Here is a 17,777-nt window from a genome sequence, read left to right as displayed (position 1 = left end):
AGATAAGTACATCTTCACATACGTGTTTTTGCCTTAATTGAGACTTTTAAGGTTTATTACGAGGATATGAGGGATCTAAACATTTGTGTGTGTTCTCCTTCCTTGCTTTAATTAAATCCAAGGTTTTCTAGAAAGTTAATGAAGGTGCCTGACCATAGAACTGAATTCAAATTTCAATAACTCAGTTTGTTTCCTTGTAAAAGGTGGAAAAGGAAAATTTTCCACTGTTTGTTTTCTTGTAAAATGCAAAGTGACATTGCAAAATAAGAAAAAAATTTACAATTTTCATGCAAAATGTAAATAAATGCTGAAAAATGGCATCCACTTGAAAATGACTTTTGTTGAATAATATCCAAACTATAAGGCCAAGCTGACGAAATACCAAATGACAACATGCAAACTTCTCATGTACAGTAAGTTTCACCACCCAAATACAGATTCTGACCATCATAAATCATATCCACATTGAGGATCCTACCCGCATCTTCAGATAAAATACAGGACGCACCTGAGTATTTTAGCTTTTCTGATGCCATCTTGATGAGCTCTTCAATAGTGTGTGTGATCCACAAAACAATTCCTGGTCTTCTTTTTTCCTCTGGATCCCATGGATGGAAGGGGAAAACTGTGCATTTCTTTGGTTGCAATTTATCAATTTCTGGGGACGAAACTACTGTTATACAACAATAACAAGAGCAAGTGAAAATTAAAATATATCATGAAAACTTTAGAATGACTAATAGCCAAAGTACAATTTTATTGGCTCGTTTCAATGTCTAGCCGTTTCATCACATCATCCAGTTTCTATCATTAGGAGGGAAGTTGGAAATATAGTGTTGATAGTACCTTGGATTTCTTGAGAGCAATCATGGTACTTAGACAACTGAGCAGACTTGGAATCTTCCAAGAGCTTGATCAAATTCTTGTTGCCACACATATGGGCTTCATCAAGAGGAGTGTTCCCCCATCTGCAAGTGGTGGAAAAAACAGTTACATCTTTTGCTCATAAAATTTACCAGTCAAACGACGCAGACCAGAAGTCCTTTGACTTGTACTTCATTTTCAAGTGCCTGATTAAGATTAAATTGTCAAGGATATACCATGACAGGGACACTTCTCAAGAAATCATTTGCTGAAGTTTTCTGAGGTGGCTTTCAAGCAAACCAATCAAACTCAAATCAAAGTCAAAAGATGGTAATTTGACCAGACTGCACAACACCTAGGAAGCAACCTTCTCATCCAGAAAATCAAAATAGCTATCAATCTAAGAGTACAGATTGAAGTGCCTAGTCATTTAGAATTCAAAAAAGTCCAGATTAGTGATAGAGTTCGTGAACTGCCGGCTTCTTTGCCACCAAATGACATAAAAAATTTTCCAAAAGGAACATAGTTTTGGCAATCCAAGGTGATTTCAGGGATGAGGGCTTCATGATGAACAACAACCAATTGAAAAGTAAAACCAGTGGTTAAAACGGAAAAACATAACCCTCAATGGCTTGATGTCCAGTTGGCTTTTAAAAATATGATTTAAATTCAGTTGTCAATCTGGTATAATCATCCAAACAAAGTTCGATGCAACTGTTCACGTGAAATATGTTATATCCTACTTAAGGTCACAGCCATTTGACTGGAAGACCATTCACCAGGGTGATTAGAACAAACACGTCTTAGTAAGAGACTTCAGGAATCATTGCTTGCTTTGTTAGAATGTAAAAGATGATGGAAGGTGCAAAATTCTTCTTCTAGACCTGATCGAGGACTGATGAGCATAGTGGCATAAATTCTAGGATGGTTGTTTTCAAGATGGTTTTGGTGCCAACCACATACCTACACTTCTGTGGCTCAAAAGGAGCAGAGACAAGGATTTAAAGATCAGTATTGGAGATTGGATCAGTGGTGTTATTGGTGAAGCCTGATCTCAGTCCAGAAAGTGCAGTGCAAAATCTTCGGAGGGCTGTTTCGGCCTTGAATCACGTCCGGATACCCTAAAAAGTGCATATCTTATCGCCAAAGGCCATGTGTCTTGTAGAGCTCGTCGAGATCTTCGATTTGATACGTATATTGACCTATGTTAGGTTCAGGTGCGACCCTGACCGGATGGGTCTTTTGGGCTTCTAGGGACATTTCTGTATTTTTTTGGGTTAGGGCTTTTCTATAAAGTGTCATTATCTCGTTGAGAAAGTGAATGAGATCTGAGGGTATTGTAACTTGCTTCAGAGAAATAGTGGAAACCAGTTCTATCACCGGCCATGGATGTAGCCTACCTTCTTGGGGGTGAACCACGTAAAATCCTTGTGTTGTGTGTTTGTTCTTCTCTTCTTTTCCGTTTCTTTTGCAAATCCCATTTCTGGGCGTTGTTTTTCTAACAAGTGGCGGCCAATCCGATCCGGATCAGCTGATACAGCCCGAACCCTGACTGATTTCTAGAGGTATCAGCCGGATTGGAGACCTCTGATCCCAATCCGGATTGGGTGATCTGGCAGATCTGATCCCCCCAATCCTTGAAACTATTAGTGAAGTGAAAAATCAAGGAACAAGTATGATGCCAAAATTGAGAAATAGAGCATGCTGTCCGGTTGTTCGTCAATTTACATAAATATCATTTCCAGCACCCTTATCAGTATCAATTTTTTCTAAGAGGAGGACAAGAGAATAAAGATAATAGCAGATTGTGGGGATTGGCTCGGCAAGGGGTCAAATCTTGATGTTTCAATCTGTGTTCTTGCCATGTGTGTCATCCACACCAAGTGATCCTATCTTTTAATTCTATTAATTTTGATTATGATTTGGTGGGTCAAATAGAAATTTATTTTTTTGCTTTGAGATACCAGATTTCATTTTTTTTACATTCTATTCCGGGTTTGTACAAGAAAATCCTATTACTGTTGACTTTGGTAGTGCTATGATCGTGATCTATACTTAACTGACAAGTCAAATAAAAAAGAAAGTTCTACATGGAGGGTTTGAGACGTTCTGGATTTCCATCTTGTATCTTCAAAATTGACTAATAAGTTGGGTTTGTGCCAGTGATCTGAAAATCAGATAGGAATACAGTCAGATCGGGACCTGGGCATGACTGGTTAGGAGAGGGAAGGTATCGTGAAAAGCTTATATAGGCATGAACACATGGACGTCAAAAATTCCTTATGTAGTCATCATAACAATATTCAGGTCATACCTGTCCTTAGATAAGACACTGGCACCAGCTTCTATCAGTATTTTGGCCATTAAATATAACCCCTCTGCTGCAGCTACATGAAGTGGTGTTCTGTGATTATAATCTTTGGAGTTTGGATCAATGCCGTGGGACAACAATAATTTTAGGTAGTCCGTATCCCCGCTTGCAACAGCCTTACAGAGACAGCTACCAGCATCATCAATATTTAATGTTGCTCCCTTTTTAACAAGCAAAGAAGCCACTCGATCATGTCCGTTCTTGATTGCTTCAAGTAGGGGTGTGTTCCCCAATTTATCTATAATATTAAAATTAATATTACTACGATGTTCTTCCAATGCATCTACCATCTAGCTAGGAGTATGAAAAACTTAAGGACATGAATGCAACAACCAAAAAATTAAGGTTACCTGAAATATTAATGTCCACACCTTTTTGAATAAGGAAAAATATAATATCTTCATATCCTCTTGACGCCGCAAGATGCTGTTGAGATCAAAACTTCTTTTTATTCAGGATAGAGGTGCACATACACACAGACAAGACATGTACGCAAAAAGACACTGGCGAACAGTAGAGTTACAACACCTACAATAATCACAGAGCATCTATAACCTCAAGATAAAAGATTAAAAGAACCCATTTTTCACCTATTGGATACATCTCAAAAATTCATATCACTTCCTCTATTAATTCAATAATTCAGGATCAAATGCATGACCTAATTGTGTTGAGCACTACGTCAAATAATTAAGCCACGGGCTCAAAATCAAACAACAGTTAACCTTTGCCAACTCTAAAACAAGCATGAGTATAAATATTTATGGTATGTGTTTTTCTAGCTACATTTTAATTTTTTTAAAAATGAAGGTGAGGGCTACATATTAACAACTACTATCATAGGCCATTGCAATGAAATACATGATAGAACATAAAAGAATACAGAAAAACCTTAATGAAATATCCCTTGACATTCAGCGTGAATAGTGTGAATGGATCAATAAGCATCCATGGATACTAACATCTAGTTCCTTGACAGATATGCTAAAGACATTATAGCATGTAGACACTGAAGTCATGGGCCATACATCACTGGCAGACATACTTAAGACAATATGTCATCTTGATGTCTCAAGTATATATAGCAGGCCAAGGCCCCTTTGAGGATTCCAATAAACAATACTATAATGTTAATCAAAGGAGAACCTTATAAGGATTGTGATGCCTTCAGGTAATTAAGTGGAGAAGACAAATAGATGCTACATCAATGAGAATGTATATAACCTAGATAATCTAATTGATAGCAGTATCAATTTCCGATTAGCACTTTAGGAGGCTACTTTTTCGTCAATGATCCATTTCCTGTTAATTTGAGACTCAAAAACAATAAGCAAGGTCCCATATGGAATGTTGAGAATATTCCTCATATGCCATCTGAATCTGAGAAAGTTGATTCCTTCCCTTTGTCCAATGATGAATAATAATTCTACATCAAACTTCTGTCATGAGGACAGTCGAGAGTCTAAAATCTTTGAGAAAGTGGGATCTAGTCTAAAGGAGACTAGTAAATATGGAGAAGGTTTTTAAGATAGTTCAAAATTTCAACAAAACTTTGGAACCTTAACTCAGACTTTGCCATTTATAGGAGGTTAATATGAAATGCTAACACAAAATTTTGTCCACATGAAAAAATTCACAGATTCATGGTTCTCCTAGTTAAATTTCCAAATTTTGGGAAAACATTAACAATCTAGAGGGATGCACTAGAGAAGGTCCTAAACTTCCACAATTTCTAACATGAACTGCCACTTTAGTGTAAATCTTATGTAGAGAAATCAATCATTGTAACCTTTAATCCTACCAATAATTCCTTAAAATGGAAGAACCGTGACTATAACAACGAGATTGTAAGGCCAGTATCCACCATTGAGCTTACCATTTCACGTTTTAGATGAAAAAACAGAACTATGCTCGCATATGCAACCAACCATAATGACATGATTATCAGCTACATATACTGACTCGCAGTATTTTCAGTCCCTGAAGCTAAAAATTAACAAAAAGAAAAAAGTGAAAAAGATGACCATGTTTTTTTCTAAAGATTCTGTCAATGGTCCTCCCTCCCCAAATGAAAAAAAATAAATCAGGTAATAAATAAACAAGGAAGATAGGGAAGAGTCACTAGCTCCAATGTATGTTAAAGAAATACAAATTGTTGCTAACAAATCTTATGGGGAATTTACAAAAGAGAAAAAAAGATTAAGCACAGTTCCGTTATTACAATATCCAGAAGCAATTAGACCACATGAACATGGTTAGATATGTCTGTTGAAACAACAAAGCTAATTTGATCAAGAAAAGGAGAAACAGATAAAGGAGATCGAAAATACAGAAACCAGAAAAGAAAGCATACCCAGGAAGCGTTTTGTCAGTGGGAGTTTCCTTCACATTGACTTCAGCATCAAGTAATGACCATCATTCTCAGCTTTGGGTCATAACTCTAGAAAGTGGGATAAATATTTGTTTGGAGTATCAGGTTTAGACCTAATAAATTCTTTTGCATAGGTTTTTGTCCTAAAATATGAGAGACAAATATCTTTCCTTAACATTCTTCATTTATGTAAGTGGCACTCTAAGTGACATGAATCCACCAAACTCTGGATGAGCCTATGGCATGAATTTCCAATTCTTTTTGGCAGACATCCAAAGTACCAAATAAGAAAAAAAAGAGACGAATTCTCAGAATTTTAGCAACCTATTACCTAGCAATTACATTGATTTAAAAATTAATACTCTGTTGATTCCCTGATGTAGTTAATTTCAAGGCTGGACCAAGTAGGCATAACTAATAAATGCCAAAGCACATTGGTAAACCTTGGCTAAGAGATGGATTTGCTGGTTCTAGCAGAAATAATACTCCTAACACTCCAACCAACTAATGAATGCTCTCACTCAGATGCACAGCAATCTAATTAAGGCATAAAACAACCAACCAAATCAACAAGATACTGTGAATTTCCCTATGTAAGTTACCTACCAATGGTGATCTTCCATCATAATCTGTCTTATTTGGATCTGCCCCAGCATCGATCAAGTTCTTTAGCTGATGCAAGTCTCCATGATATGCAGAATTGTTTACCCTCAAAACAAGTTCAGCTTCTTGCTTGCCAATATGAAATGTGATGTCAGATTCCAATTGCTTTAACCGAAGATTTTCTTTTCCCTGTTATTTGATAGATTATCAGAAATGTTCACCATGCATTCTTTTCATTTGAAGTTCCCATGAAATAAGTGTAAAATGTCATAGGTTGAGTTACAAAAAACACTTTCCTTGTAAAGCATAATAAACATAATTTGGTTTCTTTAATACCCTATAATCCTATATGCATTTTAAGAGCTTCTATTGACAACATTTTAAATAAAAAAAGGAATTAACATGGAGAGAAAAAAAATGTAAAACGAACGAAAGGAAATCGGATTTAAAAAACATGGTCACGGAAAATTACCTCCAGAAGGTTCTTCAAGATTGTCCTTCCATCAAAAAAATATAATTGTAGGATGTTTGTGAAAGATTGTTTATCAAGCCGTAGAAGCCTACATAGTTCACGGACTTGAACTGTATGAGGTTGAGGAATGTTGCAGATAATGGAAATTTCCCCAAATGAGCTGTTAGGTTGCAACAGTGAAACAGCCTCTTCTGATGCATCTTCCCCTATATTAACCTCCTCCTGAACAGAAATTATCTTAGATTAGATAACGAATTGCAGAAATTGCAGAAATACCAAATAGGGATGTCTTGCTAATGGAAATCTTGAAATCGATATAATATATGAAAAAAGTGCAATTTGTAACACAATGTAACATATGAAGAAAAATACAATTTGTAACACAAAGTGACAAAGAAAGGATATACTTTAAGGATTCTAAAAGATGACAACTAACCTAAATTTATACATGAGGAAAACATGGGAACTATATCCTTAGACTCCCACGGTATAGAGTTCATGGGATGGTAGTTGCTAGTAGCCAACAAAAGCAAATGTTCTATGGGAGTAATGATATAACTAATTGGATACCAGAATTCAAAAGCTCATTTTAAAAAATATCACTCAGAAAAGGCATAAAATAAATTTGATCAGAAGGCATTCTTTCAGGCTACCTTGAGGTAAAGCAATAGGCAAGTCACCTCATTATTGCTTACACTCAACGTAACAATTTTGTTTAAGATAGCCTTGGGCCAGACTACAGTAATAACATATTGAAAATAGACCTGTGCTCTTATACAGTGAAACAAGAATTGTAAGGATGAGTAATTCATACCAGTATACCATGCCAAACAAAATAAAGTTGGTCTATGACACTGCCCTGTTCCATAATCACTTCGCCTGGAAGAAAAAATTCTTCATGGAGTCTGATTACCTGATAGAGAAGAATGTGTGAGAGGAAAAGGACATAAAACCAGTTTCTATCAACTTATTAGGATCTAGGATTAATTTATATTTAAAATTGACGCTGAGAATTACACAAGAAAAAAAAATTTCCACTGTAAAATAAAAGAAAATCCAAATTTGGATTTTGGACATAGCACCTTCCAAATAAGAAATGTTCAAGAATATAGTAGAACCACTAACCAGTAAGAATTTGCATGGGGAAACAGAAGAACTTATACATGCAAACTCAACCTGGCATACTACACAACTCATCCCAAAGGGAATCTGACCGAAGTTTGGGCTTCACTACCTATAAAGAGGTAACTGCATTTGCAAACTTGTTTTCTCCAGCAGCCTTTGACCAGAAAGACATACCTTTGGACCACGTGACCATATTCAGAAAATGCTCTAATTAAAACAATCATGAGACTCTCTTGCTGCAACAAGAGACCCTATCCCTGAGATAGACATTGTCTCTTTCATTCTGAATGACCTTTCTGCTGGGTATGACTAATTTCTGAGATAGACACTGTCTCTTAATCTAATTATTTATGCACTTTAGTGTCATCAATAGAGCCATACAAAAACATACAGGCAGTAACACCTAACCACTGAAAATATTGAAACCCAACTGTTCACTTATTAAAAATGGAACAACAACTCATTCTACAGCTGCTTGGGTTCCTTTATCATTACCAACAAAGACCAAAATACCATCTCTTAGGTTCACTTGCCAATATACATCAAATTTCCTCATGGTTACCAAAATGCACTTCAAAAAGTGGAACAAAAAGCAAATAGCTCTTTGGATGTTTGGTTTTATCTGAGGATTTTCTGAAATAGCTTTCACTATTGATTAGCAGGGAACAGTGACCAAAGAAAAAGAACAGGAGATTGGACATGGTCAATCTTCATCTTTAGCTGCACAATGACCCCTCTTGGTGGCTGCCTTTATTGGCCATATGATATGTACAAGTAGATAATTGTTGGAGCAGTGAAAACAAAGTTGCAACTGGCAAAGTCTCAGATCACCAACTTGAAGGCCTTGAGTCAATGGAAAATGAGTATACAACAAATAGTATTAAGTGGAGAACCCGACGATATTTCTGTTGTTGAATTGAAAAGGATTCTGGTTCGTCTTTCTCTCGCCTCTCCATTAGCTCTTTCAACCCATAGATAAAATGGAGATCCTTCATGAAGCCAACATAAAATTAAAATGACAAATGGTCATTACGTGAAATGTAATATATTTCCCATAGTATTGATTTGAGATTATTTCAATCACGGACGATAATACTATTCATGATTCGTATTTCCAAAGCATCTAATGGTGCTGTTATCAGGACAGACTTCTTGTGGGTTGATAGTTTATCTATGAACTACTGAAAATGGCCAGATTATTTACATGACACTGATAGCATGGAGTGTATTCGTTCAGCAAAATTTTTTTGGACCAAAACACAATAGGTTCCAAACTTCTCTCTAAAGTGACATGAACATGAACATTTGTGTTGATGTCTAACACAGCAACTCTAAAATATTGACATAAAGAATGTCCATGTGTATTATGTTTATTGCATAGGCAACAACTAAGGACCAACTATATATTTCCTTGCGTGCCAATACATATAATTATGTATCTTCCCCGGCAGAGGGCAGGCCTTGGTGCAATGGTAAAGGTTGCTCCATTGTGACCAAGCAGTCATGGGTTCGAGTCTGGAAACAGCTTCTCTATGAAAGCAGGGGTAAGGCTGTGGACATTATGACCCTCCCCAGACCCCACTATGGCGGGAGCCTCGTGCACTGCATACGCCCTTTTTTCCCTCGGCAGAAAATATCTTTTTTCTGTTCTATGGGGGGTGAGAAGAATCAGTTGTCCAGAAGTGTTGAAATGTTTGTCAGTTTTTGACATGATACATATGAAACTGGACAGAAAATGAAAAAGAGGAATGTCCTTGTCACATAATTAAAAGCTTTAGAAAGAGAAAGATTCATTTAGGTTCTTAACCTACAAAGTCTAGAACATCCAAAAATATCCATAAATTATGCCAGAAAAATATAGTATGATTCACAAACTCGTAGGTGCAAAAAACAAATGGTTACAATTATTTCTCTCCTCCTCCCCCACCCCCCCCCCCCCACCCCCCAAAAAAAAAGGGAAGAAAGAAAAGATATATAGCAAATGAAAAGAATTTAAAAGACTAACATGAGTAGCATGATAAAATTCTTTCAAAGCACTAGGAACCAAGATGGCCATTTATTCTAAATTAAAGAATTAATGCTGCTGAATACTGTACTCAAAGTGATAACTTGGTTAGTTGGGTGTTGTTTGATAAAGAGCAATGAGATGCACTCTTTCACCATTCGGCCTTCAAAGATAGATGTTACCAATGCTTGTAAATCATGTCTTCTATATTTACATGTAAAGTATATGCAATTGCTGGTCTTTCACATTCACAATCAATCACTTACAATCTGATTGATGAATTCTGGGGAGCATCCTTTAAAAAGAGAAACCTTTTCAATGAATGGCTTATATAATTTTTGAGAAATCTGCAAAAAAGGATCAGCTTGTTATGGTTTAAGCAGTAAATATTAATTATATTAGAAAATAAATAATTAAATAGGTACATCATAATATAACAAGCAGCCAAGTCGGCAATGCACTGAGTAAAATGGTGGAAGAAAAATGATTATATGAAAAAAGTATAGATTTCTTTAGAACAAGTAGATCTGGCATGAAGCCAAGGAGGAACTCCCAAAATTCAGATAAGATATATTACAGAGAAAACAATAATCATTAAATCCCAAAAAGGTTCAAAATAATTTACATCTCAAAAAGGTTCATTTACATGGTACATCTAATCTGTCTTATATTTCAATTCACATGTGTGCAGAATAGACCCCAAACCCACCAGAAAGAGCATCAATTACTGTCCAAGGAAACTATATCAGTATCTGCAAAAATCTTTTTCATGCGGGACCACTCTAGAAAGAGTGATCCAATTGTCGCACAGATCTAGTTGTTCTTGACATTATAATAGCTCTCAAGTAATTCTAGTGAACTTAGTGATCTATATTAGTAAGAAACTGATAAATTTCAATTCTGATATTTATGATTTACAACCCTTTATTAGTTTAACTATAGAGCTTATGTTATAGATCTATATATACCTTATGCATTGTTTATTGGTTATTGGCAAAACCAAGTCACCTGAGTTCCAAGTTACATAGAACATTTCTACCAAAAAAAAAAAAGTGACATAGAACATGATCATGCAGCAAGAACACTTTCTTCATTCGTACAACCCAGAGGGAAAGTCCAAGAAAATGTGGTCATATTTTTCCATAAGGCTTTGTTGGTTCTGATGTAAAGTGGGCAGGAGTAAAAAAAAGGAACATACACAATATCACAGTTTGTTTCATTGGAAATATCTCAAGCAGGGAAGAGGAAAAATGTAACTACACTAAAGCAAAGAATGGATGCACTAGTTGCAAGCACTGAGTCAGCAATAGTATTTATTCAACTACTGTTTTATACCTTGGCCAGAATAGACACAGGAATATCCTGGAGAACAGCAGCCTTGGTGTAGCTGCTCTCATGCTCTAGCCTCAAGTGATCTTTGATCTGGTTACGAATATCCTTTCCAAGTTTGTTTTTGTTCAAATACTTGATAAGGTCTGTCATTTTATCCCTAAACCTTTCTGTCTTTGATCCTTTTACAATTAATGCTGTCATGTTACCAATCAGATAAGCTCCTAGAATCATGTCAGAGGAGACAAAAATCATGATGAAAACCATTTCCCTGAAATTGACTGCATGTATATCTCCATATCCTGTAACACAAATACCACAAGAAAAAACCATTGTCATCCCACTTGTAAATAATACAACAGAAAGAAAATAAAATGAGGCATGTTTGCTCATTCAAACAATATATTTGGAGTTATACAGATTAAGAAAGGATTAAGATAACTTAATTATAGAAGTTTACTTCCCCACCTATCCTTTCTCAATCCACTATAAACCCAAACTTGACTTGGTACAGTATTAGATCCAAATCCCTCTTATAATTGAATAACCAGGTTCGATCATAGAAAGGAAAAGAAAATTTTCAACTTCCTTTCTTTCTATGAAAAACACATGCTAAGAACAAAGACGGTGCGATCTAATGTGGTAAATAAATCAAAGATTATCTATATGATTACAGAAGCAGAGGGATAACAGATGGATTTTAATGGTTAAGGTGCTGCTTGCCCTAGCGGTAAGGACCTTGGACTGCTGTGGCTAGGTCTTGGGATTGAATCCCACTTTCATCCTTCTTCTTGCAATCTTCCAACCACAAGCTTTTCAAAAATAGATGGAAAAAAAAGAGACCATTTTTAATGGTTCTTTATATGTAGTGGGGTTGGGAAAATTCACTATAGAAAACATTGAAAGATGACATTACAGAGCTTTTTGGAAAACATAGGAAGATGACATAACAGAGCTTTTTGTCCACTGTTCCATTCTCATAAACTTGCAATATCTGCTTCTGCATACTAAATCACCTCATCATCCAGGCCTAATCCCAAACATTTGTGGTTTTCTATACAAATCCTGTACCTGCATTCCATTATATCCAGACTCTACCCCTGGTTAATGCATTAACTGTCAATCATTTTTTCACAACCTTGATTCTTGATACATGTCATTTTCAGCCTGCCTTCCTTAATTTAGCGCCTTTCAGCAGCACTGACATGCTTTCATATCATACTTAGAAATACCTAAGCCTTCATATTCCATGAACAAGTCAATAGTACTACAAAATACAAAAATGTGCGGTTGTCAATCTTTTTTCTTTTTTCCGTTTTGTGGTTTAATTAAATTTAGCTCCCTTTAACAGCCTTTTCTTTGTCAATACCCAATGAAAAATCCATTGCACAAGAATTCTCAAAAATAAATAACTTTGTGAAGCATCAAATATCCATCTAGCATTAAAAGTCTGAAATGTTCTGAAGGTCAAGTAATATCCATACCGATTAATTTGAAACAAAATCTGACGAGTCCACCAAGTAGAATTTTGAAATGGGCATTTAGATTTTATAACCATGATTAATCCCCATATTCATTCATGACTTTGGCTATCAAAATGGTTTCCAGCCTATACCAGCCAGCCAGCTAACTCAAAACTGGTTTTTTTTTTAAAAAAACAAGAGGAGATTGATCGACTCTTGTTCTCATATGCTGCAAAGATCCAGGAAAACCCTTTTTTCAAGAGAGACCCAAATACATTGAATTGAACCAAGTAGAGTTGAATCAAGCTTGGGCTAGGAGACCTGTAGGAAAGGAGAGTCCGCCAGGTTCATTTTGTACAACCTGGTTTGGTTAGGTCAGGTAGGCAAATGCCCAAACTGATTTCCTGGGTTCAACATGAATCTTGAACTAACAAGCGTGATTCTTATTTCTTTCACAACACTAAGGTGATGTCAAGACTTGACAAGTTCCACAACCAAACAAAAACAGCAGAAACCATGATGAGATTAAACATAATTCAGAAACAGTTATCGACGATGAGAAGCTCTACAAGCTCTCATTTGCTGGATGTGTTTGGGGATTTCAACTTTCTTGAGAAGGAAGAGAATAGTATTCAAGCAGTATCAATGAGGTGGAAGCGAGCATGAAGATAGTAGAAATCTGCTTTCTTGGTGACATACTCAAAAAACCAAGAGGAAGAACCCTACATATGGGAGCATACAGTTCACATGCTTCACTATAACCATCTCTACAAAGGTCAAAACAATGAAATTATCCCTTCATACCATATGCAGTTGGAGCTGATAATGATAGAATGAGTTCCTTATTCCAAAAAGAAAAATTGGTTTGCATGGTAGTGGCTCCTTTTGGAATCCTCAATATGTTGTAAGTGCCATTGCAGTTGCTTTAGTTTTGAAAAGTTAGGGATAACTACTCCTGAAACTCTTAAAATGTTTTCCACTTTATTTGCATTGTAGTAAAGGAGGGAAAACATTTTACATGTATTGAATTTAAACCATAATACAACAAGAGGAAGCGAAGCAGATTCATGAACTTGGAATATTTTCAGTTAACTTATTATATCAAAATATGCATAATGACTTGTTAGTGACAGTTGAAATCCATCATGCTTTGTCATATAAACATATATGGTTAGCCCATGTGATACAGGAGCCCAAATCTATCTCTCATCAATCAAGTTCCAAACCAAGGAGAGAAAAATTAGAAAAATGATTTCAAAGTATATTAAAAAAAACTTATAGAAATTTCCATCAATTCCATTGAAACCTATAACCCTCTTGAACTTTCAACTCCACTTTTTAAGAATTTTCTTTGCTTGTTTTAGGGGAGAATTGACCAGTGAAGTGAGTATTGGGGTCCTATGTCACATGAACCCACCCACACCATCCAAAACATGACTGCATGACAAAATCAAATGTCACTAAAGATCTTTAAATTTATGTTTTGCCTTGTTTTTCTCAATGTTAGGCCAAGAGAATTTTACCTATAGTAGCCATGCTGACGATGGCAAAATATAATGATGTGATGTATCGCTTCGCCAAATCAATTTCCCTAAAGTTGGAATAACTATAGTCACCCATCTTTAAACTTCCTATCCATGTCTGACTCTCTTTAGAGGGAGGCAATGTGGTAGCCAAATAATAAAAGATGCAGGCAGCTGTGTGGGTGTAGTAAAGTTCAACAACAATTAGTTTCACAATTCTGGTGAACAGATAATTGATTCTGATATCTTTCTCCATCTTCTCAAAAAATTCTGTCACTCTTCGTGCCCGACTCAACCTAATCCAAAGAAGGTATCTCACTTCTTCTTTCCTTCCAGAAGCCTGATTGAAGCAGAAAATATAATCACACTTCACCATTTACAGTCAAAACTGAAATACTACATATAAAGAGATACTACATAAAAATTCATAAAGTAAATGATCATATCTATATCATTACCCTAGATACATGCACATTAAGAATTTGTATATAGATCACTATTCATGTATTGGGTAACCTAGCTAGTGTGGGAATTTGGCCTGAGCAACCATTGGATTGAATAGTAAAATAGTGTTACCTTATAGATAGCATCCCATGGTAAACACCCAAGAAAATCAAACAGAAATCTCGATTTTAAGTACCTGTCAAGAACACAAAAGAAAAAAACAGAACATCGATGGTTGGTCATACATGTATGTATAATCTAGTATAAAAAAACTGCTATTTATTGTGTAGAAAGGATGACTGACCTTAGAGCAATGAGTTTGCGATCATAAACAATTCGATAAGTTTGGGCATCTCTATAAGCAAGGAAGAGCTGGATAACAATGTCGAAAAGAAAGGCAGTTTGGCCAAAAATATCAAGTAAGAATAAGTAATCCGGCAAACCCCTGAAGAATCCAAACTCAAAAGGGGTGAAGAATGATGAATAGATGGCCCATATCAATATGAAATGTGTCCATGCTTGATACCACCTGCATTATTATTATTTCTCTATTTTAGCTCCCATTATATATATACTTAACAGAGATAACTAAACTATCCAAAATAAATGAAAATGGAGTAGAACTATAGAAGAGAAGATGAGATGGTTTTGGCTCTATTTCATTAAGTTCACTTCAAACAATGGAACAAAAACTCGAAGGAAACCTGTCAAAACCACCGAGTTAATTCGGTTTCCTAGGTTTTCGGGACAAGTTGAAAGGGAGATTTTTATAAAATCCTTGGATTCGACCGGGTTTCGATGGTTTGGACTAGTTTGAACCATATTTCGGTGGCTTCAATACATATGCCCATCGAAACTAGGGGAAACTTGGCTCGAAACTAGGACAGACATGTATTTATGCTAGAAATTAGGACAGACTATTAGTTATGTCTAATATCACTTGAGTAAATGCTTTTGGATTTGTATTTCATTTACTTAAGATATTATTCATAAATAAACAAATATCTCCTATTTGAATCCAATAAAAATAGTTAAAAAATAAAATTCCAAAAGGCAAAAAAGTCAATCCCCAGTTCAAGAACAAAATTTGGATTTTCGACGATAGGTGCAATTTTCAACTTTCTAATGTTAGGATTTTTCTCAAATCTAAAAATCCCATACATCTTAATATGGTAAAACATTACCAAAAAAATCGAAAATACAGTAAAATATTCATTTGTTTTGAAGTCCAAAAAACTATTTTCATTCAGAGCGATTTTGACAACATTCGTGCATACCAAATTATGTTTGACCAGTACATAACTCCTTCAATATAAATCAGATTTAAGCAATCTTGGACTTATTGGAGAGCTATCAAAACAAAGCTTTCTAATAAATCCAAGATTGTTTAAATCTCATTTATATTGAAGGAGTTATGTTTTGGTCAAACTTTATTTGATACCATGTCCAAGAACAATATACAATATCAAATTTGGATCAAAATCACAAATAACATTTTTAGTGTTCTCTATGTGAAACTAATGTATGGATTGAGTTTAAAATGTAAAAAATAGGCAGCACAACAAGAATCAGGGTAAAAAAATAATTTTTGGGCCTCGAAACCAATGTTCGAGTTAGCCTGGAGAAAGTCCCAAGTTTCGACCGAGATATGGTCGAAACTGAGACGAACTTGTTTTTTGGCTGGTCAAAACCTAGTCGAAACCCGAGTTTTAGAACCTTGCTTCAAACTGACCGAAAAATTAACTTACCCTTATATGGGTATTAATTTGGGATTGGAACCGTCCTGGAACTGGGAATTATCGAGTGCAGGGAATGTTTACGTACGCGAATGACTCACAGTTGTTTAGATGGAATCCACTTTGTGAAAATATTCCATTTGAACGACTGTGAATAGTTCACGTATGTTCAGTACATAAACAATCACCCCCCTCAAATTGTCACAGAACGGAACCGCTAAAACTTGAAACCAACTCGTTTCATTACTAAATGGAAATAGAATGATTCTTGGAGTTGATTGATTATTAAATATGGGATGGATGTTGAAGGGGTATTACCAAAACTGTTGGGACCCATTTAAGATGTATATTTAAATTCAATAATTATATCATATATAAGAGTTATGTCATAATTACAAAGAAAAATAAGAGGAATATCTGTCAAGAAACACTTATATTTGAGTGTGTGAGACTCGGAGGCCATATCCGGATTATGTCATAATTACAAATAGATAATGAATTTAGGGGTGTCAAAAAAACTCAACCAACTCATGCCCAACCTGAGCCGGATTTCAGCCCACATGACAGGCTTGGGCTTAATAGTTTCCTGGCCCTGGCAGGGCTGGGCCGGGCCTTGGTTGTTGCCTCGGGCTGAGCCTGACCCTACCCAGCCCGGCCCGTTAACACTCCTACTTATGATACTTTGAATGTTCCAGACTCTTTTTAAGGAACCTGAAGATCCTGAACTAAATCCTATTATTGGGACCATTTAGTATGCGGGACAGTTATGGGATTGGCTTCCTTGGGATCGGAACCAAAGAAACCATCCTGATTACGTAGAACCGTTTCCTTCAACAACTTTGTGCTTGCATGACTAAGGGGAGGAAATTACCCAAAAAAGACTGAGGGGAGGATAAGAGATTTTATCCTTCTTGTGTTCCAAAGCATTAGTTCATCTTCATCATCATGGTTTTGCAGCTTTTGTTTATAAGAAAACTAGAAAAAGTTTCATACACGGTCGTATATGAACATGGCTACATTCACCTCAGTGTTGATCTTTGTTTTCAATTATATAATATCATTTATTTTTTAAAAAGAACATTATCTAGGTGTGCGCTGCCCCTGCATCCAGACACAAGGGTACACGGAATGACTGCCATACCATCAAGAATTTCCGCTTTCCATGACGGCATGGCAATCATTCTGCACTCTCTTGTATCTGGGACTCTGAGAGAACGCGCCCAAATAGTGTTCTCTTTCCCCTTTTTAAATGAAAATTTGATAATTTTTTATGAGATATCGAAATATGATATCATCATTTCATTAGAGGAGAGGATGCAAATTTCGTCCTCCAATCATGCAGAGACCTTACAGTAATATAAGATGCATGGTCAGAGTCGAACCTGGTATCAGGATGGATGATGAAGCCTCTGATTCCATTAATAACAGCATTTTCTCGACTGAGTCGGTTATTGAAACTGAAGTCGCTCCA

The 17,777-nt window shown here is 35.9% G+C and overlaps 1 protein-coding gene across 1 annotated transcript in view; it reads right to left on the bottom strand.

The window, feature by feature from the left end:
• Window positions 1-328: 328 nt before the first annotated feature.
• The window catches only part of LOC122655778 (potassium channel SKOR-like), a 42,033-nt gene continuing 24,584 nt past the window's right edge, over window positions 329-17,777 (bottom strand). The window contains exon 14 of the mRNA XM_043850103.1: window positions 329-636. Coding sequence (XP_043706038.1) covers window positions 405-636 — 232 coding nt within the window. The 3' untranslated portion in view covers window positions 329-404. The remainder of the gene's footprint in view (window positions 637-17,777) is intronic.

The sequence above is a fragment of the Telopea speciosissima genome, chromosome 3 (assembly GCF_018873765.1).
Source record: "Telopea speciosissima isolate NSW1024214 ecotype Mountain lineage chromosome 3, Tspe_v1, whole genome shotgun sequence".
Lineage (NCBI taxonomy): Eukaryota > Viridiplantae > Streptophyta > Magnoliopsida > Proteales > Proteaceae > Telopea > Telopea speciosissima.
The sequence above is the reverse complement of the archived record's forward strand: the minus strand, read 5'-3'. Positions and strand labels throughout refer to the sequence as shown.